This window comes from Pocillopora verrucosa, chromosome 3 (assembly GCF_036669915.1).
Source record: "Pocillopora verrucosa isolate sample1 chromosome 3, ASM3666991v2, whole genome shotgun sequence".
Lineage (NCBI taxonomy): Eukaryota > Metazoa > Cnidaria > Anthozoa > Scleractinia > Pocilloporidae > Pocillopora > Pocillopora verrucosa.
Genome location: NC_089314.1, coordinates 30035845 through 30061786, shown reverse-complemented (window position 1 = coordinate 30061786; position 25942 = coordinate 30035845). Strand labels below are relative to the sequence as shown.

Below are 25942 nucleotides of genomic sequence, written 5' to 3'. Positions count from 1 at the left end.
ACTTTAAATCATAAGAACATATTGCACGCCCAAGGTCCATTTTGTAGATATAGCTCATCAGGTGATTATGTTACAAACTGAGATTGTAGAAATACCAAATGTAAGGATAAGTAGGTGAAATTTCTTTTGTTTATTCCCTCCTAGTCTCGGAGCCATGTTAGAATCTTGATATATCAAAAGTGGCGTATTGGATCACTTGTGATCATTGGTTTGCAGGCTAAAAGAGGAATCATAACAGCATCATTTACTTATAAATGATTAAAATCTTTGATACATAAAACGTTTTCGATTTTTGACGATTTGAATGCGATGGGGAACGAAATCAAGAAATCGAGACCGTTCTTTTGGCTCGTTCTGCGGCTATGGCGTCCAACTCATGTAAGGTTTTTAATTTAGACGTGAGTTTGTCCATATCTTTGGGTGCACGCCCCAGGTACTGAAGAATCTGCAGGTAGCTTTCCACCATCCACGCTCTGAGACTCATGGCTCTAGTGACAACAAGAAATTTGTTAGTGACAGGCTCAAACGATTCACCTTCGTTTCACCCTTTACACCCTAACATCAGGATACATATTCTCCATACTGCTGTCTATACATTTCCTAAGATGATGACAGGGAGAATTTGTTTAACAATCAAGAGCTTCTTCAGTTGGTGATCATTTCCTTTCTTCTCATGACCTTAATGTTTGATTCAGGGTCAATAATGTGAGGAGAAATTAGATGTTAGTCATTCTTAAGGGTCAAAGGGTTAATAATCAGCACGGATTAGTTTAGGAACGATTTTCGATTTAAAACCGAATTCTCTACATCAGATAACTCAATGAACAAATAGATAAATAAAAAGATGAATAAATAAAGGAAAAGATAAATTAATAAATTAACTGAATAGGCTTTAATAAAAAACATTTCAACCCTAAGCGCGGTTAGACATTTCGATGTCGTCCTAAACATCGCCATCAAGAAAGTTAGAGTCGGAGTCGGAGTAGTGACAAATGAGTGTAAGAGATAAAATAAGCACAATGTTAGCATGCTTATGTGAAGAGAGGATGATTACAGCTAACCATGGACAGAGGTTTCAATGAAAGTTGGTTACCGGCGGCGTCTCTCCTCATATAAGACCTCTTACCGCCATCTGTTTAGCCTGAGAGCAGGCTCTTGTGTTTGGGTTTGTTTAGAAACTTTCAGGGAGAGGAATCGAACCTCAGACCGTCGGATTCCGTTTTCCGATGCTCTACCACTGAGCCACAGAGACTCAACAGTGAGCGAAGTCTATAACGAATTTATATGACACGCGTCCTGCATACTGTTAGGATCAGCAATGGCGATAGCGCCATGTATGTAAAAATAAGAGAGATGGTAAGTTTAGAGCTCGGTAAAGAAATAGAGAAAGATGTTTTACGTATAGTCACGAGCATCGGACAAAGAAAAAACTCTGAGTTCCCACGAGGAGTCGAACCTCAGACCTTCGTATTCCACACTCCGATGCTCTACCAATGATGAGCCACACGTTGAGCGAGGTCTATTACGAAGTTCATATGACACGCGTCCAGCGTACTGCTAGGATCAGCAATTCAATAGCGTCATGTTTGTAAATGGAATCAAAGAGATGGCAAGTTTTGAACTCGGTAAAGAAATAGAGAAAGGTGTTTTTCGTCGTGTCACGAGCGTGGGACTAAGAAAAATTCTGAGTTGTCTGAGGACGTATGACTCAAGGACCATAGACTATATACTATGCTTTATATGGCCGTGAATTCCCGCAATGGCGCTGCAAAAAAAGTTCCAAAATTGGTGTCCGATAGGTCGCGAATGAAAATCTTTGAAATTTTCCAAAATTTGACCCATAGTAATACTGGTAGATTAACTGGAAATCTCTTTTCTCGCATTCGAAGTATTTCCATAAAAACCTATCAAAAAGTGAAAAAGGTAAAAACAAAACAGTAGCCTGGGGGAGAGGGGAGGGGGCAGGGGAAAGGGAAGGATATAGAATGTAGTTCTACAGGAAAAAGCTTGAATCTTTAAAGCATCCCATCGGTTATCGAAGCGGAGGTGGGTGGGGTTTGATCCTTATCAAGGGCTCCGATATTTTTATCTGTCCAACGTCCACGATCAATAAAGCTGTACAGAAATTTCAGGATTTGCATTTCGGTCTGTTAAATTTAAGGAAATCTACAAATTATGACAGTTTGCTACAGTAAAAATACATCAAAAAGTCAACAAAGGAAATTAGAGGAAGTGCCCTGCTAAAAAATGGTGCCATTAACAGGAAAACGTGCAAAGAAAAAATCTGCGGCAAGAATAATTATTTCGAAGTCAAATAACACTATCCACACCTGAACACAAGCAGCATGCTCCGTGGAAGCTGTTTTAGAATTATTACTTTCTCGAAGTGTCCTTCAGCGAGCTTTGTCGTGATTGTCAAATCCTCCTCAGTTACTCTTAAAGTAAACAGCATTCCAGCGCTTCTTCAAGCGAACGTAGGTTGAAGAAGAATCTGACAAAAATTCTCGAAACCTGGAAGATAAAACGACATTTAAAACGAACACAAGTCTAGATACCTACTTTTTAAACTAACTCTTGATGGATATATCCCACTATAATTAAAAAAAATGTATATTGTCATGCTCAATGTCATTGTTTGTGTCGAGGCTCATCTGGACATGATGCTTCATAATGACTTTGAAAAAATATCAAATGTAACCAGTAAGAGTAGGCGAGAACACAGTAGAATAACAATAAAACATGAGTTCAGGGGTGAATATCATCTGCTATGTGTTGAGATATTTCTCTTAATTAGGTGGAAAAGTCACTATTAAGGTTCCCTCGCCGCCTAATAACAAGCCGATGGCAATCAAGAGATAACTGAATTTTCCCGTGAAGTAGATCAGGAGTAGACCATAATCTAAACAAGAAGAATGTGACGACTGACATCTGACGCCCGAGGGAATTCATTTTATTATTACTGACTGTTATTTTTTTTTTATACTTTTTTGGTCGTTAGGTTCGTTTCGTTTCGATCGTTTTACTTTGGTCATTTCAACTTACGCGTCCATACGTTTAAGATAGAATTTGCTCGGGTGCGCCCTATTTTTGAAAATGTAACAATTCACGGCAATTTCATGTGTTCAGCTTATTAATTAGAATTCTTGGACACATCACAAGTGCATCGATTTATCCACGGTGTAGGCGGAGCCTAGAAACTGCTTTCCCAGGAAAACGAAGGTTTCCAGCTTCAACATTCAGCGTAAACAAAATTATCTCTTATAACACTGCGAAAAGCCGCTCAAACTCTCTTTAGGGATACAAATTATTGTACAGTACTGTTGCTTCTGTCTAACTTATCGGGTAATTTTTAATTTGTCGAGAGCATTTTTTGCAAGATACTTTCTAAATTGGAAAAAAATATAACCGCATATATAACACCGCAGATAACACCAGAGGAAAATACGACAGGTTGTATAGTTTTAAAATTTATATTTTCATAACTTTTTATTTGAAATATATGAAACTGGTCATAACACCTTAGTTATCTCCAGGGAAAATAGGAAAACATTGTGTAGTTCTAAAACTTCTTACATGTCCCGCTGAAAGTGTTTTGACCAAATAATTTTCAGCTTTGTTTAAGAGTTAGACTTGCCATATAAGTTTTTCAAAACACAATCTGTTTTTCATTGAGGTATTTCACTAACTGTCATATCCAGTGGTACTGAGATGTGAGATCAGTCATTTAAATTTAAACACAAAAGCTATGAGCTGATGACTAACACAATGAGAACAGCTGGATAGGAAGAGTGGCTGTGGCGTATAGAGCCACAATTCTGTTTTGTAACCATAGTTACAGAAGTTCAAACAGTTCTATAAGTTAAAGGAAAGCACGACACCATAAAGTTTTCACTATTGATAATCTCAGGAACAAAACCAAGTGCGAAAAACACTTTTTCGCTTAGGAGGTAAGAAATATCTCTGTAAGCTACTTATCTATATATCTTGGACCAAGCCTTTCTTGCTCAGACCAATTGCGCTAATAGCAGAAATGATAGAGAAAACTTTTGAGTAAAATTCTGTCAATTCAGCCACGCAGTTTCACATTCTGTTACAAATTTTTTTTTTATAGGTTGGAGCTCTCCAATACCATCCGAAAGTCAGAATGCTTGCGACCAGTCTAACTAAGATAAAATCGGGTGATGTTTAATGCTAACTACCATGCTCAACTACCATAAGCAAAACGAGCCATAAGAAACTTAGGCCTCTGTACCTTAAGGTTGCTACAAAGTTAATTTTTATTTTAATAATGTGCAATGCTGTTCTATCGTATTGGAGAATGTTTTGAGATGAAAAAGGATAAATTGTTAAAGTTTGTATTTCAGAAGTGATCTGACATCTTTGTCGGTAGCAAATTAACACACCTTCGAAAATGAATATTTAATAAGAAAAATTCAAACTAAGTTTTTTTGTGTGCAAGGGATGAAACAAGCCTGTTAGTATAAAAATAGAACAATTACAGTATTTGCCTTTGATCTAGATGTTGGGCTAGTTAAGAGTTCCTTTAAGTAGACAAAGCTGGCAAATAAATGCCGAACACCTGTCTTATCATCTACGATCAAATTTACAGGAAAACAAGATGATTTATATTTTGGGACTCTCACTATCATATTTTTACCTTGAATTTACAATTATTTATTTATAGCGATGCAGTTCAAGTTTTCTATTCAACCAATCATTAATATTCTCTATATCTTCCACGGAATTATTCTCCTACCATGTTTCTGTTGCACTGGTGAGTATAAATCCCTTTTTAAATTTCTTGTATTTTATCTTTTTGGTGTCGTTTCCTCAAAACCATTACACAAACTATATATGCTACCTGATTATCAAAGCAAATAATCTTTAGGCAGACAATCTTTATCTAACTATTATGTCTACTATTATGGAATAGACGATACAAAAAAAGCCAAATTTCATAAAGACCCCATCACATGCGCATCAGTGGTTCAAAATGATGAATTTAAGCAAACGATTCACAGATATCGTGGTGTGGTAATGAACGCTGTGAAAATATTCTTGATATTTTCTTGAATATTTTCTTTCCGCGCGTTAATTCACAATCAAAGATGGATTTTTTGTTAAGTTTAATTTTCAAGAGATGACGATCACCTTTCGGGAAAATTCGTCAGGGTTCTCGTGTGGTAAAGTTTTATAATAAAGGAGTTTAACGTGCCTTTTTCATCAGTGAAAATAAGAAAGTACCTCGAATGAATGGAAACTAAACGATATATTTGTTTTGCCTACCACAGACGACGATTGTCGAAACATCATATTCAAGCACCGAATACCAAACATGACCATGAAAAATCACACCATCAAAAGTGTAGAGGTGCCCAACGAAGGAAGTTGCAAAGTAATGTGTTATTGGAGCCTAATTGCGTGTCCATCAATATTGGACCTGTTGCAGGAGGAAGCCAAAAATGCGAGTTGAATAACGCCACGGAGGAAAGCCATGCTCCATTTCTTCTCGTGAAAAATCCGGGTTACACATATCTTGCAATCGAGGTAACATTTTACATTCTTACGAAACTACCGTGCCAGAAGAGATTGTTTGGTTTTCTTAGGCTAAAGACATAACATAAGGAAGAACTGCACTATAGCTTACTTTGTTTTGTCAACAGAATCCATGCAGCAGCAGCCCATGCTTAAACAATGGCACCTGTCAAGCTGGATTCACCAATAAAGGATTTTGTTGTGTCTGTCAGGAAAAATTCACTGGAGAAACCTGCCAAGTTGAAGGTAAAATGGCTGAATTGTGTAGACTAGTCTCTCATGTAGTACGCGAGGAGTTAGTCACTAAAGTTTAAAAATTGACTTCAACAACAAAATATTAACCACTGAATGAAAGCTAAAAAGGAAAAGCCACGTACGGTCACTTTGAATGAATAAGAAATGGTATTTGTTAATGTTCAGAATCAAGTTTTATCAGAAAAGCAAACAAAAAGCACTCAATATCCAAACAATTTAAAGTAGGCGTGTTGTTTTGTTTTGTTTTGTTTTGTTTTTTTAACTGATTTTCAGTCAAAAGAAACTGCGCAGAAATCTACAAATCCGCGGATAAACCAGCTGACGGTGTCTACGCCATTAAACCTGATAATTTGCCTGCCTTTGATGTATTCTGTGACCAAACAACGGAGGGTGGAGGATGGACTGTGTTCCAGAAGAGACTGGACGGCTCGGTTGATTTCTACCGCTACTGGAACGACTACAAACGTGGCTTTGGTGACCTGTGGGGTGAGTTTTGGCTCGGACTGGACAAGATTCACCGCTTGACCTCATATAATAACAACACGCTTCGTGTGGGTTTTGAAGACTTTGAAGGAGACACAGCTTATGCTGAGTACAACTTGTTTGGTGTTATGAGTGAGAAAGACAAGTACAAGCTGATCCTTGGTTCTTATTCAGGTAGAACTGTCATTTCGTGTCTTCTTTTCTGGTCATTATAACAAGGGAGAGGGGAGGGGAGGAGAGTAGAGCGCTAAGTAATGTAAAATATGCTTAAACTATTTAATATCATTCAATAGCTTTGGAAGACAAAAAGGTAACCTCAGCTCATCGATATGCAATCCTGGACAGCACATACCGGACGTTGGTTAGTCCAAAGGTATTCGCCGGTGGATCATACGCGGTTAACCTGACGAACTAATCCAACTCTGATGGGTGTCTCGGCAAACATATTTATTTGCATTATCATATTAAGTAATTCAATCCCTAGAATCTTCGACATGAATCATAGATATTACTAAGAATGCTTTGCATCCATTATTATTATTATTAAATCATACTTATCTGACAATTCAAGATTTGTTCTACCGTACGACGGGCTCATTGTTGGTCAAACGTAATACTCATCCGGCTGCTCATTTTGTCAGGAAATTCTGGTGACTCTCTTGCTTACCATCGCGGTATGCCATTCACCACCAGAGATCAAGATAATGAAAATCATGGGGGTTACAACTGCGCCATTAAGTACAAAGCAGCTTGGTGGTACAAGAGGTGTCATTACTCAAATCTCAATGGCTTGTATTTTCGTGGCAATCACTTCACCTCTGCTAATGGAGTGAACTGGAAAGACTGGAAGGGTCATAAATACTCCCTCAAGAGAACCGAGATGAAAATAAGACCAGTCGATTTCTGAACTGTCACGTTTATGGCACAACAATGAAACAGTACCAACTTAACAAAAAAACGAGTGTCTCGATCAAGTTTATTCAGCATTAAACAATCACTCTTAAATTGGAGCTTAGCAAAACGTTGTTCAGGGTTTTTCTTGCTTCTTTGTGCGCTTTTCAAAATAGGAATAATTGATTCTGTAGAATCGGCCAGTTAACCAATAATGATAATAATCATAATAATGATAATGACTTAATCTATTTGGCGCTACATTCAAAAAGCTCCTTATCATAGTTGGAAATTGACAGTTAATCATAAGTAGCTATGAAAAAAATGTGTCTTTAATCTTTTCTCGCAAAACAGAAACTAATGAACTCAGTTTAAGGTTTATGGGTGAGACATTTCATAGCCTGGTTGCAGCGGCTGAAAAGACCCAGTCTCCATAAAATGTTTAGGTGGGTCTGAGGAATTCACAAGAGTTACCCTCGAATCTCAATGGCTTGTGTCATCATGGCCATCCTATACTCTTCCTATCTCGGTTATACAAGTTTTGATTGTTAAAATTTTTGACTCGTATTTTCACTTGACGCAACACAAAGCGATCAAACAGCCTTCGTTTTTTCAAAGTCAATATCAGAAGAGTAAACCCAGTCGCTAATTCAATTTTAGTTCCTTCTGAATTCTATAACGAAACCCTAAACAACTACCTTGACTCTAAATAACGCTATCAGAAAGACAAAAATTTCAAGTTTTAGTGTGCACTGGAGTGCGGTGACTTAATGTTGATGATTCTAAATGCTTCATATATTGCTTTTATTTGTATTTTCTAAGCTTTTCTTGAAGTAAATACCTTGCACTTTTATTGATAAACATATTGCACTAAATCATAAGAACATATTGCACGCCCAAGGTCCATTTTTTAAATATGGCTCATCAGGTGATTATGTTACAAATGTAAGGATAAGTAGGAAATTTCTTATGTTTTATTCCCCCCTAGCCTCGGAGCCATGTTAGAATCTTTATATATCAAAAGTGGCGTATTGGATCACTTGTGATCATTGGTTTGCAGGCTAAAAGAGAACTCCTTACAGCTTTACTTATAAGTGTTAAAATCTTGATACATAAAAATTTTTCGATTCTTCACAATTTGAATGCGATGGGGAACGAAATTAAGAAACCAAGACCGTTCTTTTGGTTCATTCTGCGGCTATGGCGTCCAACTCATGTAAGGTTTTTAATTTAGACGTGAGTTTGTCCATATCTTTGGGTGCACGCCCCAGGTACTGAAGAATCTGCAGGTAGCTTTCCACAATCCTCGCTCTGAAACTCATGGCTCTAGTGACAACGTAATAATCCGTAATAATTGCTTCCTAATTCAATTAAAGAACAACAAATCACAAGTTACGTGCTTATTGATTACACTCACTTTTCCTTTTGGAGTTCTCTCGATCTGACTCAAAAAAACTGCGCATAATGCAGAATGTGATATAACTAGCAATGATGGGTTTTGAGAATAATTGATATGACAAGATTGAATTCTGTGGCATTTTTTTCTTGGATAAATCATATCCTTCAGTACTACCATGGCTAACACGAAATACTTTCTTTTTCATAGGAAGAATAAAGGAACAGTTCGTGCATAAATTTACACAATCAAAAAAAAAAGCTACAGCCCAGTTTTTATTTAGAAGAAGACAAAATCCCGTACCACTTTATATACATCACGTTTTTGGAGACCAAAATCAGACGTGTAAATTTACCATCAACTCCGAGTTGTTTACTAAAATATTGCATCTGTTCATTGAGCCTGCTGGACTTCCACAGTTGACACAAGGCTACCCTGTCTCTGAAAAAAATTTGAAAACAAAGTCATATTCTAAAACGTATTATGATAAATCAAGAGATCTTGCATAAACGTATTGAGCCAATAACTGAGGGCCAAATTGGATTTTCTGCGCTTTTTTTCTAGCTTATTTATATCATTAGCTTAACGTTCGGCATTGAGAATTACAATTATCAAAACAATTGTAGACATAGTGTCTGCTAATTTCGTCACACATCCTAATTCCAGCATTTTCGACTCTTTAACAACTGCACTCACAATGCATCTACCGCTAACAGTGTAAGAGGGGGGTATCGATGCACAATGGAATCTTTTAATTGACTAGTATCAGTAAGTGAGAATTATCCTGCAGGCTCTTTCACCTTTCCCCGCCCTAACGCACCTCATTTGCTTGCCGTTCGAAAAAAGATAGATTGTCTTCAAGCTACAGTCCTTTCCAACAAACACCAAACAAAAAGATAATTGCTTACTATTGCTGGAGAGTTTCGTAAAGCCCGTGGTCAATGATGACTATTTCAGCTTTCCCATCTTTGCCTTTCCTAACGAGAACTTCAACAGAAAAGAGAACAGGAATCAGTTATCGATGGATTGTTATCCCTTTCATCAGAACATCAGTATGCACTTTATCAATATTGGTCCCTATACATTTCCTGAGGTGCTGACGAGGAGAATTTATCCAACAATCAAGAGCTTCTACGGTTGATGATGATTTCCTTTTTCCTTATGACCTTGAAGTTTCATTCAGGGGTGATATTGTAAGGAGAAATTAGATGTTAGTCACTCAGAAATTAAAGGTTAGATAAAATATTGGGTAGAACTAAAACAGCTTGTGAATGTTTCTTGATCAATATCGGACCACGCTGCAGAAAACCAATAGGATTGCGAGTTTTCATCGAGGACTAGAGCCTTTGATATATTTCGATCGAATAGGTTTTCCTTGCTGCTTGCTTCGCTGGGTGGCCCATTCTTTTACAGTGGATCAAACAGCGTTAATTAAGCTTTGGGCTATGCTGTCCAGGGAAAGGGGAGTGACATCCAGGGTGACGACTTGGGAAATGAGAATAATTGAGCTCACTCTAGGAAAGTGTCCCAAATGTTATGTGCAAAGGGTCTGATTGTGTGCCCTGATCGGCCAATTTTGTTGAGTTCTAAGGCAACACACTTTGCTCTCAACAGTGCCTCTCTCTTCTTACGAGCGGAAACTGTTGTGAAAACTTGACATGTCATCGAAATCATGCGACTACATGTGCGAAAAGATCATCAATAATACTGTTTGGTCCCTAATGTTCTGGTGATATTCATTGAAGCCGTTGGTTGTTCTCGTCAAGCAACAGGTTCTGACGCCCGTTGTCAGAGCGAATGACGAAGGGCCTCCGACCGAAGCTTCAGCTTTGGAAACTCTTTAGGGTGGCTATTTACATTATGAACCCAGTTGATAAAACTAAATTATCTTGTAAACAAAAATTGAACTACAGTTGAACCATCCTGCGCCACCAAAAGAAATCACATCGAGGTTGAGAGATGAAAAATAAATTTATTTTGTTTTATACCCCCTAGCCTCTGAGCCATGTTAGAATTTTGATATATCGAAAGTGGCCTTTTGGATTGCTTGTGATCGTTGGTTTGCAGGCTAAAAGAGGACTACTACAGCTCTATTTACTTACAAATGATTAAAATCCTTGATACATCAAAGTTTTCAGTTATTCCCGATTTGAATGCGATAGGGAACGAAATCAAGGAACCAAGACCGTTCTTTTGGCTCGTTCTGCGGCTATGGCGTCCAACTCATGTAAGGTTTTTAATTTAGAGGTGAATTTGTCCATATCTTTAGGTGCACGCCCCAGGTACTGAAGAATCTCCAAGTAGCTTTCCACGATCCACGCTCTGAAACTCATGGCTCTAGTAACAACAAGAAATTTGTTAGTGACAGGCTCAAACGATTCACCTTCGTTTCACCCTTTACACCCTAACATCAGGATGCATATTCTCCATACTGCTCTCTATACATTTCCTAAGATGATGACAGGGAGAATTTGTTTAACAATCAAGAGCTTCTTCAGTTGGTGATCATTTACTTTCTTCCCATGACCTTAATGTTTAATTCAGGGGCAATAATGTAAGGAGAAATTAACTTCTAGTCATTCTACAAGATCAACACGGATTCAATGAGAGCCGATTACCGGCGGTGTTTCTCCGCATATAAAACCTCTTATCACCGTCTGTTTAGCCCACGACCTGGCTCTTGTGTTTGGGCTTTGGGTTTAAAAACTATCAGATGCCAGTCGTAAAACGTATGCCCGGATGTGATGTAGCAGTATCATCCAATTACTGGAAGTACAATAATCGGAATTAGATTCGTAACAGAGAACCGGAAGTCAGAACACTTTAAGGACAAGGAAGGTAGAAACCGCGTTCGAGCTGGCGGGCTCCCTATGCGATAATAACTCGTTTTGCGAACCGTAAAAACTGAACCAGTCACTACCATGGAAACTTTTGAAATTTTCCAAAATTCGACCTATATTTATACTGGTAGATTAACTGGAAATCTCTTTTCTCACCTTCGAAGTATTTCGATAAAAACAATCAAAAACCGTGAATAAAAGCAAAAACAAAACGGAAAGATTTCGTAGAAAAGGTTGTGGTTATTCATTGTGGTGAATAACAATAAAAGCTAAGTTTTTCGTTTGTCTCATGATGTAGTCACGTGTGATGTAGATCGCGACGTTTCGACTGCATACTGCTAGTCTTCTTCAAGCGACGAGGTCGACTGGTCATGCATGATGTTATAAAGCATGATCCTCTGCTATGATTAGTTGTTTTTCAACAGCTTGGTGAATTTCGATCCTTGCTGTTCACTCAGTGATTTGCTCCCTCGGCGGTCCGCTGTCGCACGGCTCTCCTGTTGTTGTGTTTTTTTGATCGTGGGCATCCACGCTTCTGGAATTTCTATTCCAATATCCCTGTTGATGTTTTTAGGGTGCAAGCTCGCACGCTACACCAACCATCTCACCTTCCTAACAAGGTCCCTGTTGATGTTTTTAGGGTGCAAGCTCGCACGCTACACCAACCATCTCACCTTCCTAACAAGGTGCATCAGGAACCGCGTTGTTCCTTGTTTTATTAAAACAGAAAGAAGACCACAGGATACAAATATTTTTCACCAACCATCTGGCCATGAGAACAAATTTATCCACTGGTTCTCCTAGTTCCTGATTAATGTGTAGAACTGTGTTTAAGTTCCTGAAAAAAGAGAGAGAGCGAGAGAGAGAGAGAGAGAGAGAGAGAGAGAGAGAGAGAGAGAGAGAGAGAGAGAGAGAGAGAGAGAGATGGAACAAGGTTGAATACGAAGCAAACAGTTTTCAACAGCGGTAGGCTGGGGGAGAGTGGAGGGGGGAGGGGAAAGAAAAGGATACAGAATGTAGTTCTCAAGGAAAAAACTCGAATCTCTAAAGCATCCCACCGGTTATCGAAGGGGAGGTGGGTGAGGGTCGGATGGTAGGTTCGATCCGAATCAAGGGCTCAGAGTCTTTTACTCTGTTCAACGTCTACGACTACTAAAGCTGCGCAACAATTTTAGCATTTGCTCTTCGGTCTGTTAACTTTAAGGAAATCCACAAATTATGACAGTTTGTAACAGTAAAAATACATAACAAATTCAACAAAGCAAATAAGGTGAACTTGGCCTCGCTAAAGAATGGTGCCATTAACAGGAAAACGTGCAAAAATATCTGCGGCAAGAACAAGTTATTTCGAAGTGAAATAAAACTATCTACACCTGAACACAAGTAGCATGCTCCGTAGAAGCTGTTTAAGAATGATCGTCACTTTCTTGAAGTGTCTTTTAACGAGCTTTGTCATGATTGTCAAATCCTTTCCAGTCACTCCTAAAGTAAACAGCATCCCAGCGCTTCTCCAAGCGAATGGACGTTGAAGAAGAATCTGACAAAAATTCTCGAAACCTGGGAGATAAAACGACATTTAAAACGAACATAAGTCTTAAACTTACTCTGGATGGATATATCCCACTTTAATTATGAAAATATATATTGTCACGCTCAATGTCGTTGTTTATGTCGAGGCTCATCTGTACATAATGCTTCATAATGACTTTGAAAAAATTCCAAATGTAATTATAATAAAGTTCGGATATAACGCGCGCTGTCATTGGTTAAAAGAGCGTGCTCTATAAGAGTTTATAATAAAGTTCGGATATAACGCGCGCTGTCATTGGTTGAAAGAGCGTGCTCTATGAGAGTATAGAGCATAGAGCTGAGCTAAAGCCGTCACGCCGTCTGCCAAATTGTACTATGTTCGACCTTCTCCGGGATTTCTTTTAGCTTTTTTTCGATAATTGAAAGTGAAATTTCGGAACAAGCGAGCCGGCGAGTAGCGACAGAAGTACCAAAAAATGGTTTGTAAACATACCTGGCGCCGTAATTTACGTTATTAAAACGTGCGCAGATACAAAAATCCTCAAAGGGAAAAACAAAATAGACATTCCGAGTTTTAAAGATTTTCACGCTCAGTTAGATTGCAAGCTTACGCACGGTAATAAAATTAAACACAACTAACACTCGTATAGTATATAAAGTTCAGTGTTCAAAAACAAAACAGAACAAAACAGAAATGATGAAAAATATAACCAAACTGGCATAACCTTTCAAATTCATACTAATCATGACAATGTCTGAGCGAATATGATCATGCTGAAGTCCATCGCGGCTTGCTCATCATGGCGATCTCCGGTCATCACATTACGGCAAGCCTCAGAAATTACATCGGCCGCCCTTCGAGTGAAAAAATTAGAGCTTGCTCTGATATCCTTTCCCATGCGTTGAGGGGAAAGTCACATCAGTCACTGCAGCGAACTATTTTAGTTTGTAAACTATCGCAGATTGTGAACTTTGATGGTTTGACACTTTTGACAGTTTTTGTCCTGTACAGCCAATTAGATTATTTGAACCATTCTAACAGGGATTCTGATTGGCTTCTCCCTAAACTTCTTTCGTGCTCTAGCCGCTTCCTGCGTGCTTTATAACAGAACAGAGCACAGTCAAGGCTTCTCTATTTGTTAATTGGTTAGAGTAGGCGAGAACACAATAGCAAGTCAGTATGTGGAAAGTTAAGTGCGAAGGTTTCACTGAAAAAATGAAGAGCGAGTTACTGGGGCCTATTTCGTAAGTCCATTTTTGCACGAGGGTCAAAGTATTTACAGGAGTTATGTCGATCGACGATGTAAATGATGTCATCAATAAAGCTCTGTTGAGGGGCGTTCGAAATGATAGCCTTTGAAAACCTTTATCGGGACCAATTTGCATTATCAACACATTTAAGAGAACTAAGTTTTCTTGTCATTAATGACAGCCTGTTTTTAACAAGAGTACAAGAAGTATCGTACAGTGCTTACTTGTAACAGTATATGACATTCTCTGTAACACCGTATATTTTATCATCACTCTGGCCTTTGGCTTCCTGAGTAAAAAAAACCTCAAAGTCGACATGGCCCTTGCATTTTATCGCCATTTTCCCCAAGTTTGTGAGCACTTTCTATCAAGATCACTTTTGTTAGCGGACAGATATTGAGCCAAAATGTTGAATGTGTGATGATATCGTTTATAATTTTTGCATCTGCTAAAACCCGAAACAGCAAAACGAAACGACCAAACCGTAACGACCGTTATGACAAAAACAACACCACTACAATGATCGAGACGAGTAGATGATAAAAAGTTGACTTCACCTCAGATATTCTCTCGCATTTAAGGATTTTACATATCAAGGCCGTCTCACGAAACTTAATTTTTTCCACCACGCGAGCAACTGAAACTTTAACTTGACACTTATATCTAGTTTCCAGAACGTAACGCCAGCCTCATTGAATACTGAAGCGTATACGGAAAGGAGAGAAAGAAACAGATTACGGTATTCATTGACAACGTCTATGTCCGTGACTCTTTTATTGACTGTTTTTTTTCTTTGATTTAGGTTCCCTCGCCGCCTAATGCTAAGCCAATGGCAATCAAGAGATAACTGAATTTCCCTGTGAGGTAGATCAGGAGTAGACCATAATCTAAACAAGAAGAATATGACGACTGACATCTGACACCTGAGGGCATTCATTTTATTATTAATGACGGTTATTTTTTTTTTTGTATACTTTTTTGGTCGTTTCGTTTTGGTCGTTAGGTTCGTTTCGTTTCGATCGTTTTGTTTTGGTCATTTCGGTGGTTTCGCTAGTTTCATTTCGTTTTCATGTTTCGGGTTTTAGTAAATGTCAATAATTTCCATGATATCATTTCTTCATCCTGGTTGCCTTAGAGAAATGAAATTTTCAGGTAACACTGTAAAGAAGAGAGGTAAAGTAGAGCAAAAATAGGGAAGCAAACCTGCTTCAAACTTTGTTGTGGCTTAAGATTATTTGTATCTAGCAAATTAACAAAACATACGAGTGTCATCCTCTCCGATTCGGAATCGCTTTTCTTCTAAATGGCAAAGTGGCACAAAGTGTTGGGAAAAACGAGTCCTGGAAAACTCACGCGTCCATACGTGTCAATTAGAATTTGCTCGCGTGTGCCCTACTTTTCAAAATGTAACATTACAACATAGCGCGCGTGCTTGCCCTATATAAATATGAACAAAATCTTTATTTAAGCACGCCCGTGCGTAAATAAGATGACGTGAGCATTTTTTTCACCAGGCTTCAGAGTTTCCGTCTTGTTAAGCTGCAGAGCAGTTTTCTCTTTGAAATATGGAAGAAACCAGCGAAGAACTGCCCAATTTTTCTATCGGCATTGACCTTTTAGGTCCTGATCCAACAAGCAACAAAAATAAAGCCGAAAAAAACTCCCAAGTAGTTTCGGTCTTTGACTTTTAAAACATTTTTTAGTGACACTTGAGTTCATTTGGCTCTGATTTTCTCCATTTTCCCCGTAAATTTTGAGCTTTTCATTCACAGTTGTCGGTTAACTGGTTCAAATGTTCTCGCTCAAAGCAAAGTATAAAATGTGGCGTGTCACAGTTTTTGACCAGCCAATCGGAACGTTTGTTTTTTTTTTTTTGTGCGTTGTGAGAATTTTGCACTGTATCACAATAAAAGGCTTCTTCGCGCAGATCCTTGTCGTCGCTCCGTTATAAAAGAATTTGCTCTTGCTTTTAGCTGTGCGTATATCGAGTTATGGATGCACGCGGGAAGTTTGGAGAGCACTCAAAAAGCTATAGTTGCCCTCGGTTGCGCCTCTCTTACGCATTTTTCGTGCTCTCCAAATTTCCCGCGTGCATCCATAACTCGATATACGCACGCTAAGCATGAACAAATTCTTAAATTCACGGAGATTTCAATTATCAGTTTATTAAACACAAATGTCTTAGCTTTCGCAGTCTGTCTTTCGGAGAATTCTGTCTCAAACACATCACAGGTGCATCGATTTATCCAAGGTGGAGGCGGAGCCTAGAAACTTCTTTCCTAGAAAAATCAAGGTTTCCGGCCTCAACATTCAGCGTAAACAAAATTACCTACTACAACACAGCGAAAAGCCGCTCAAAATATCCAGAGAAAAAAATTTATTGTACAGTACTGTTCCTTCCGTCTAACTTATCGGGTAATTTTGTCGCGAGCATTTTTTGCAAGATACTTTCTAAATTGGAAAAAGCATAACCTCATATATAACACCATAGTTAACTCCGAAAGGAAAATGCGACATATTGTGTGGTTCTAAAAATTTATATTTTCATAAATTTTTCATTTGAGACACAAAACTGGTCATAACACCTTAGTTACATCCAGGGAAAACAGGAAAACATTGTGTAGTTCTAAGACTTCATACATGTCCCGCTGAAAGTGTTTTGTTAAAATAATTTGCAGCTTTGTTTAAGAGTTGCCATATAAGTTTTTCAAAACATTCTCTGTTTTTCACTGCAGTATTTCGTTGACTGTCATATCCAGTGGTACTGAGATGTGAGATCAGTCATTAATTAAGATTGAAAAGCTATGAGCTGATGACTAACACAATTAGAACAGTTGGACAGGAAGAAGGAGTGTGGCGTATGGAACAGCGGTTTTGTTTCGTAACCATAGTTACGTTCAAACAGTTCTATAAATTAAAGGAAAGCACGTAAGCTAGTTTTCACTTTTGATAATCTCAGGAACAAAACCAAATACGAAAAACACTGTTTCGCTCAGAAGGTAAGAAATGTCTCTGTGAGCTCTTTATCTATATATCTTGGACCGAGCCTTTCTTGCTCAGACCAATTACGCTGATAGCAGAAATGATCGAGAAAACATTTGTGTAAAATTCTGTCAATTCAGCCACACGGTGTTTCACATTCTGTCAAGGTCGTTACAAATTTGTTTTTTTTTATAGGTTGAAGGTCTCAAATACCATCCGAAAGTCAGAATGCTTGCGACCAGTCTAACTAAGATAAAATCAGGTGATGTTTAATGCTAACTACTATGCTCAACTACCATTACCAAAACGAGCCATAAAAAACTTAAGCCACTGTACCGTTGCTACAAAGTTAATTTTCATTTTAATAATGTGTAGTGCTGTTCTATCGTATTGGAGAATGCTTTGAGATGAAAAAGGATAAACTGTTAAAAGTTTGTATTTCAGAAGTGATCTGACATCTTTGTCGGTAGCAAGTCTGCAAAAATTTGTTTCTCGCTCTTAACTTGAATGCCGCAAGTTCAAAGTTAAACAGGCTGAAAATAAACATATTGATAAACTCCTGTCAGCTCCAAAAAGTGTAATGTGCTCTATTCCGTTTTTCGCTAGTTAACTATCCCTTTAAGTAGACAAAGCTGGCAAATAAATGCCGAACACCTGTCTTACATTTGTCTACATTCAAATTTACAGGAAAACTGGACGATTCATATTTTGGGACGCTCACTGTCATATTTTTACCTTGAATTTACAATTATTTATTTATAGCGATGCAGTTCAAGTTTTCTATTCAACCGATCATTAATATTCTCTATATCTTCCATGGAATTATTCTCCCACCATGTTTCTGTTGCACTGGTGAGTATAAATCCCTTTTCAAATTTCTTGTATTTAATCTTTTTGGTGTCGTTTCCTCAAAACCATTACACAAACTATATATGCTACCTGCTTATCAGAGCAAATAATCTTTAAGCAGACAATCTTTATCTAACTATTATGTCTACTATTATAGAATAGGCGATACAAAAAAAGCCAAATTTCAAAAAGACCCCATCACATGCGCATCAATGGTTCAAAATGATGAATTTAAACAAACGATTCACAGATATCGTGGTGTGGTAATGAACGCTGTGAAAATATTCTTGATATTTTCCTTAATATTTTCTTTCCGCGCGTTAATTTACGATCAAAGATGGATTTTTGTTAAGTTTAATTTTCAAGAGATGACAGTCACCTTTAGGGAAAATTCGTCAGGGTTCTCGTGCAGTAAAGTTTTGAAAGAAAGTGGTCTAATGTGCCTTTCTCATGAGTGAAAATAAAAGAGTACCTCGAGTGAGTGGAAACTAAACGATATATTTGTTTTGCCTACCACAGACGACGACTATCGAAACATCATATTCAAGGACCCAATACCAAACATGACCATGAAAAATCACACCATCATAAGTGTAGAGGTGCCCAACGAAGGAAGTTGCAGAGTAATGTGTTATTTGGAGCCTAATTGTGTGTCCATCAATATTGGACCTGTTGCAGGAGGAAACCAAAAATGCGAGTTGATTAACGCCACAGAGGAAAACCATGCTCCATTTCTTCTCGTGAAAAATCCGGGTTACACATATCTTGCAATCGAGGTGCCAGAAGAGATTGTTTCGTTTTCGTAGGCTAAAGACATAACATAAGGAAGATCTGCACTATGGCTTACTTTCTTTTGTCAACAGAATTTATGCAGCAGCAGCCCATGCTTAAACAATGGCACCTGTCAAGCTGGATTCACCAATAAAGGATTTCGTTGTGTCTGTCAGGAAAAATTCACTGGAGAAACCTGCCAAGTTGAAGGTAAAGTGGCTGGATTATGTAGACCAGTCTCTCATGTAGTACGCGAGGAGTTACTCACTAAAGTTTCAAAATTGACTTCAAGAAAAAAATATTAACCACTGAATGAAAGCTAAAAAGGAAATGCCACGTACGGTCATTTTAAATGAATATAGCTGGTAGATATTAAGGAAGAATAAATGGTATTTGTTAATGTTCAGAATCAAGTTTTATCAGCCAGATCAATAGTCAGGAAAGCAAACAAAAAGCACTCAATATCCAAACAATTTAAAGTAGGAGTGTTGTTTTGTTTTTTGTTTTTTTTTTTTAACTGATTTTCAGTCAAAAGAAACTGCGCAGAAATCTACAAATCCGCGGGTAAACCAGCTGACGGTGTCTACGCCATTAAACCTGATAATTTGCCTGCCTTTGATGTATTCTGTGACCAAACAACGGAGGGTGGAGGATGGACTGTGTTCCAGAAGAGACTGGACGGCTCGGTTGATTTCTACCGCAACTGGAACAACTACAAACGTGGCTTTGGTGACCTGTGTGGGGAGTTTTGGCTCGGACTGGACAAGATTCACCGCTTGACCTCAGATGATAATAACACGCTGCGTGTGGATTTTGAAGACTTTGAAGGAAACACAGCTTATGCTGAGTATAACTTGTTTGGTGTTATGAGTGAGAAAGACAAGTACAAGCTGATCCTTGGTTCTTATTCAGGTAGAACTGTCATTTTGTCTCCTCTATTCTAGTCATTCTAAGAAGTGGGGGGGGGGGGGGGGGGGGAGGAGGAGAGAGCTAAGTAATGTAAGTATGCTTAAAATCTTTTACATCAATAGCTTTGGAAGACAAAGAAGTAACCTCAGCTCATCGCCGTGCAATCCTGGACGGCGCATACCGGACGTTGATAAGTCCAAATCTATTCGTCGGTGGATCTTTCGCAGTTAACCTGACCAACTAATCCAAATCTGAGGAGTGTCTCGGCGAACATATTTATTGTAATTATTGTATTGAGTATTTTAATCCCTACAATCATCGACAAGAATCATAGATATTACTAAGAATGCTTTTAATCCATATTATCATTGTTAAATTATACTTATCTTATATTTTAAGATTTCTTTTGAATGACGAACGGCTCATTGTTGGTCAAACGTAATACTCATAGTGCGGCTCATTTTGTCAGGAAATTCTGGTGACTCTCTTACCAAGCATCGCGATATGCCATTCACCACTAGAGATCAAGATAATGACATTCGGAGGGATCACAACTGCGCCGTTAAGTTCAAAGGAGCCTGGTGGTACCGTTGGTGTCACAGCTCAAATCTCAATGGCTTGTATCTTCGTGGCAATCACTCCTCCCATGCTGACGGAGTGAACTGGAAAGACTGGAAAGGACATCATTACTCCCTCAAGAGAACCGAGATGAAAATAAGACCAAAGGATTTCTGAACTGTCATGTTTGTGGCACAACAAACAGCAGCAACTTAACAAAAAAACCAAGTGTCTCGATCAGGTATATTCAGCATTAAACAATCACTCTTAAATTGGAGCTTAGCGGAACGTTGTTCGGGGTTTTTCTTGCTTCTTTGTGCGTGTTTTTCAAAATAGGAACAGTTGATTCTGTAGAATTGGCCAGTTAACTAATAATAATAATAATAATCATCATAATAGTAATAATGACTTAATCCATATAGTGATACATATATACAAAAAGCTTCTTATCCTAGTTGGAAATTGACAGTTAATCATAAGAAGCTCTGAAAAAATGCGCTTTCGTCTTTTCTCGAAAAACAGAAACCAATGGACTCAATTCAAGGTCTATGAGTGAGACATTCTACGGCCTGGGGGCAGCGACTGAATAGACCCTGTCTCCATATCATTTTGGGTGGGTCCTAGGTATTCAAAAAAGTTATTCTCGAATCTCAATGGCTTGTGTCATCATGGCCATCACGACTCCTATGCTCCTTCTGTCTGGGTTATACAAGTTTTGATTCTTTAAATTTTTGACTCGTATTTTCACTTGACGGAACACAAAGCCATCACAAAGCCTTCATTTTTTCAATGTCAATATCAGAAGAGTAACAACAGTCGCTAATTCAGTTCTAGTTCCCTTTGATTTCTATAACGAAACTCCAAACAATTACCCAATGTTTTGACTCTAAAGAACGCTATCAGAAAAACAAATATTTCAAGTTTTAGTGTACAATGTAACGTAATGTTGATGATTCTAAAATGCTTCATATATTGGTTTTATTTGTATTTTCTTAGCTTTTGTTAAAGTAAATACCTTGCACTGTTATTGATGAACATATTACACTTTAAACCATTAAAACACATTGTCAAGCCCAAGGTCCATTTCGTAGATATGGCTCATCAGGTGATTATGTTACAAACTGAGTTTGTAGAAATACCAAATGTAAGGATGAGTAGGTGAAATTTCTTTTGTTTTATTCTCACTAACCGAGGAGCCATGTTAGAATTTTCATATATCGAAAGTGGCGTATTGGATCACTTGTGTTCATTGGTTTGCAGGCTACAAGAGAAATCCTAACAGCTTTGTTTATTTACAAACGATTAAAATCTTTGATACATAAAAAGTTTCGATTTTTCACAATTTGAATGCAATGGGGAACGAAATCAAGAAACCGAGACTTTTCTTTTGGTTCATTCTGCGGCTATGGCGTCCAGCTCGTGTAAGGTTTTTAATTTAGACGTGAGTTCGTCCATATCTTTAGGTGCGCGCACGAGGAAGGGGGGTAAGAGAGGAGGGGGGGTAAGGGAGGAGGGGGGTAAGGAAGGAGGGCGGGTAAGGGAGGAGGGGGGGTTGGATCCTAATTAAGGGCTCCGATATTTTTCCCTATCCAACGTCCACGACTAATAAAGCTGCACAACAATTTTTAGGATTTGCTTTTCGGGTTGTTAAATTTAAGGAAATCTACAAATTATGACAGTTTGCTACGGTAAAAATACATCAAAAAGTCAACAAAAGAAATTAAACATAAGTGAACTTGGCATTGTCAGGAAAACGTGCAAAAAAATCTGCGGCAAGAATAAGTTATTTCGAAGTGAAATAACACTATCCACACCTGAACACAAGCAGCATGCTCCGTGGAAGCTGTTTAAGAATGATTATCACTTTCTCGAAGTGTCCTTGAGCGAGTTTTGTCATGATTGTCAAATCCTCTTCTGTTACTCTTGATTTAAACAGCATTCCAGCGCTTCCCCACGCCAACGGACGTTGAGGAAGAATCTGACAAAAATTCTCGAAATCTGGAAGATAAAACTAAATAAACCTTAAATGACCTTAATGTTTGATTCAGGGTCAATAATGTGAGGAGAAATTAGATGTTAGTCATTCTTAAGGGTTAAAGGGTTAATAATCAGCACGGATTAGTTTAGGAACGATTTTAGAGTCGGAGTCGGAGTAGTGACAAATGAGTATTAGAGATAAAATGAGCACAATGTTAGCATGATTATGTGAAGAGGGGATGATTACAGCTAACCATGGACAGAGGTTTCAATGAAAGCTGGTTACCGGCGGTATCTCTCCTCAAATAAGACCTGTTACCGCCGTCTGGAGAGCAGGCTCTTGTGTTTGGGTTTGTTTAGAAACTATCAGAAGGAGGAATCGAACCTCAGACCTTCGGATTCCGTTTCCCGATGCTGTACCGCTGAGCTTAGAAAAAACTTAGGCCTCTGTACTTAAAGTTGCTACAAAGTAAATCTTCATGTCAATAATGTGCAATGCCGTTCTATCGTACTGGGGAATGTTTTGCGATAAAAAAGGATAAATTGTTAAAAGTTTGTATTTCAGATTGCTCTTAACGTAATTGCCGTAAGTTCAAAGTTAAACAGGCTGAAAATAAACATATTGATAAACTCCTGTCACTTCTGATAAGTGTGATGTGCTATATTTAGTTCTTCTCTGGTACTTTTGAAAATATTATGGCTTATCAGAATGAAATTTATAAGGTAGAGTGAGAATTTAAAAAATACACCAATGCAGACAAATTGCGTTACACCGGTCTATTATATCTTCCTCTTTTTGCGCCTTTTGCAGCTGTTAATTCACATTCGAGAATGAATATTTAATATGAAGAAATTCATACTAAGTCATTTTCTTTGTGCAAGGGATGACACAGGCCTGTTAGCATAACAAAGTTTTTTAGAACAATTACATAACTGAACGAGGTATTTGTCTTCTTTTACCTTGAATTTACAATTATTTATTTATAGCGATGCAGTTCAAGTTTTCTCTCCAACCGATCATTAGTACTCTCTATATCTTCCTAGGAATTATTCTCCCACCATGCATCTGTTGCACTGGTGAGTATAAGTCCCTTTTTAAATTTCTTGTGTTTTATCTTTCTGGCGTCGTTTCCTCAAAACCGTTACACGAACTACATATGCTACCTGCTACCTGTATTTTGGTTCGAAATGATGAATTAAAACAAGCGATTCACAGATATCGTGGTGTGGTAATAAACGCTGTCAAAATATTCTTGATATCATTTTTGATATTTTCTTTCCGCTCATTAATTCATTGGAAATAAAGTGGTTTAACGTGCCTTTTTCATTAATGAAAATAAGAAATTACCTCGAGTGAGAGGAAACTAAACGATATATTTGTTTGCCTACCACGGATGACGACTATCGAAACATCATATTCAAGGACCCAATACCGAACATGGCCATGAAAAATCACGCCATCAAAAGTGTAGAGGTGCTCAACGAAGGAAGTTGCAGATTAATGTGTTATATGGAGACTAATTGTGTGTCCATCAATATTGGACCTGTTGCGGGAGGAAACCAAAAATGCGAGTTGAATAACGCCACGGTGGAAAACCATGCTCCATTTCTTCTCGTGAAAAATCCGGGTTACACGTATCTTGCAATCGAGGTAACAGTTCACATTCTTACGAAACTACGGTGGTAGAAGATATTGTTTCATTTTCTTAGACTAAAGTGATCTTACTGTTGACATTTGGAAGATCTGCACAAAAGTTTACTTCGTTTTGTAAACAGAATCCATGTAGCAGCAGCCCATGCTTAAACAAGGGCATCTGTCAAGCTGGATTCACCAATAAAGGTTTTCGTTGTGTCTGTCGGGAAAGATTCACCGGAGAAACCTGCCAAGTTGAAGGTGAAATGTCTGCATTATGTGGGCCATTCTCTCGTGTAGTATGCGAGGAGTTATTAACTAAATTCCCAAACCTAACTTCCAGAACAAAATATTAACCACTGAAGTAAAGCTAAAAAGGAAAAGCCTATTAATGAAACTTTAAATGAATGTAGCTGGTAGATATTAAGGAAAAAGGAAATGGTACTAGTTTACTACTAATGTTCAGAATAAATAGTCAGGAGAGCTAACGAAAAGCGTCAACATCCAAACAAATTAAAGTGAGAGTTTTGTGTTGCTTTTTGTTTTTAATAATATTCAGTCAAGAGAAACTGCGCAGAAATCTACGAATCCGCGGATAAACCTACTGACGGCGTGTACACCATTAAACCTGATAATTTGCCTGCCTTTGATGTATTCTGTGACCAAACAGCGGAGGATGGAGGATGGACTGTGTTCCAGAAGAGACTGGACGGCTCGGTTGATTTCTACCGCTACTGGAACGACTACAAATGTGGCTTTGATGACCTCACAAGTGAATTTTGGATGGGACTGGACAAGATTCACCGCCTGACCTCAAATGATAGCAACATGCTGCGTGTGGATTTGGAAGACTTTGAAGGTAACACAACTTATGCCGAGTATAACACGTTTGACGTCAAGAGTGAGAATGACAAGTACAGGCTGATTCGCGGTTCCTATTCAGGTATAGCGGTATTTTTCCTTTTTATTATTACGGGAGAGGGGAGCGTAAATTAGAATAAAGAAGCTTCAATTCTTTTACAGCAATGGCTTCCAAAGATGGAAAAAATGATAAGCTAAGCCCATCTAAATGCAATAATCCTAGACAGTGCAGACCAGACGTTGATTAAATCTGAAAGTGTTCGCCGATGGATCTTATCCTGTTAGCAGGTAATTTAGTGTTAACAGCTGGGTTGAAGACGTAAATTAGCCACCGTAAAGAGTAAAAAAGCTGACGTTTCGAGCGTTAGCCCTTCGTCAATCGCTCTGACTAAGGGCTAACGCTCGAAACGTCAGCTTTTTTACTCTTTACGGTGGCTAATTTACGTTTTCAACCCAGTTGTTAACACTAAATTACCTGCTATACTCTCCCACCGACGCAGCACCACAGTTTCTTTAGAAACTTACCCCTTTATTCACTTGTCCTGTTAGCCCGACAATTCAAGTCTGATAATTATTAATCTATTAGCAATATCAAGCTAGCGATTTCATTTCACAGGGATGTTTGATAAGGATTATGTAAATTTTTATTTTATTGACTTTGTATTACCGTTAATTCCAATTTTTTTAGGAAACGCTAGTTCCTCTCTCCCTCGTGATCGGCCATTCACCACTGGAGATCACGATAATGATCATCACAGAAACCGTAACTGCGGTAACTCCATTGCGTTCAAAGGAGCCTGGTGGTACAGCGCGTGCCATGCGTCAAATCTCAATGGCTTGTATCGTGGCAATCACTCTTCCTATGCTGATGGTGTGAACTGGAAAGGCTGGAAAGGTTATCATTACTCCCTAAAGAGAACCGAGATGAAAATAAGACCAGAGAATTTCTGAACTATCATATTTATGTCATAATTTTGATTAAGAACCTACTTAGAAACGAGTGATTTGATCAAGTCTGTTCAGCGCTAAAAAAAGACATTGATGGGTTTGCCAGTTTAGTGAACATTCATTGAACTTTCTAAGGTTGTATATATTGTTTTTCTTTTCGTTTCGTTTTGGGTTTCATCTCGTAATTTTTTTCTATTGAGGGATGGATGTATCCCCCTTGCTATACGTTTTAAAAAACGTAGAAGGTTTGTCTCATATTATCACCAGCTTCTC

The 25942-nt window shown here is 38.2% G+C and overlaps 2 protein-coding genes and 1 pseudogene across 2 annotated transcripts; all 3 read left to right on the top strand.

The window, feature by feature from the left end:
- The first annotated feature begins 4663 nt into the window (after positions 1–4663).
- Positions 4664–7180, top strand: LOC131787820 (microfibril-associated glycoprotein 4-like; annotated as a pseudogene).
- An 11395-nt stretch (positions 7181–18575) lies between these two features.
- On the top strand, positions 18576–21407 carry LOC131782286 (microfibril-associated glycoprotein 4-like). The gene is made up of 5 exons (XM_066164155.1): positions 18576–18788; positions 18876–18993; positions 19146–19148; positions 19312–19695; positions 20162–21407. Exons 1-5 carry the CDS (start codon positions 18576–18578, stop codon positions 20425–20427), a joined length of 984 nt encoding a protein of 327 aa, XP_066020252.1. The 3' UTR covers positions 20428–21407.
- A 2321-nt stretch (positions 21408–23728) lies between these two features.
- On the top strand, positions 23729–25672 carry LOC131787822 (microfibril-associated glycoprotein 4-like). The gene is made up of 4 exons (XM_059104886.2): positions 23729–23878; positions 24004–24121; positions 24420–24803; positions 25410–25672. Exons 1-4 carry the CDS (start codon positions 23729–23731, stop codon positions 25670–25672), a joined length of 915 nt encoding a protein of 304 aa, XP_058960869.2.
- The last annotated feature ends 270 nt before the right edge of the window (positions 25673–25942 follow it).

Bases quoted from the DNA above. Each gene is read 5' to 3' on its own strand.
- LOC131782286 (XM_066164155.1), top strand. From the start codon at position 18,576: ATGACCATGAAAAATCACACCATCATAAGTGTAGAGGTGCCCAACGAA. The intron at 18,789-18,875 runs GTGCCAGAAGAG...TTTTGTCAACAG, and splicing joins ACACATATCTTGCAATCGAG to AATTTATGCAGCAGCAGCCC. The intron at 19,696-20,161 runs GTAGAACTGTCA...TCATTTTGTCAG, and splicing joins GATCCTTGGTTCTTATTCAG to GAAATTCTGGTGACTCTCTT.
- LOC131787822 (XM_059104886.2), top strand. From the start codon at position 23,729: ATGTGTTATATGGAGACTAATTGTGTGTCCATCAATATTGGACCTGTT. The intron at 23,879-24,003 runs GTAACAGTTCAC...TTTTGTAAACAG, and splicing joins ACACGTATCTTGCAATCGAG to AATCCATGTAGCAGCAGCCC. The intron at 24,122-24,419 runs GTGAAATGTCTG...AATAATATTCAG, and splicing joins AGAAACCTGCCAAGTTGAAG to TCAAGAGAAACTGCGCAGAA.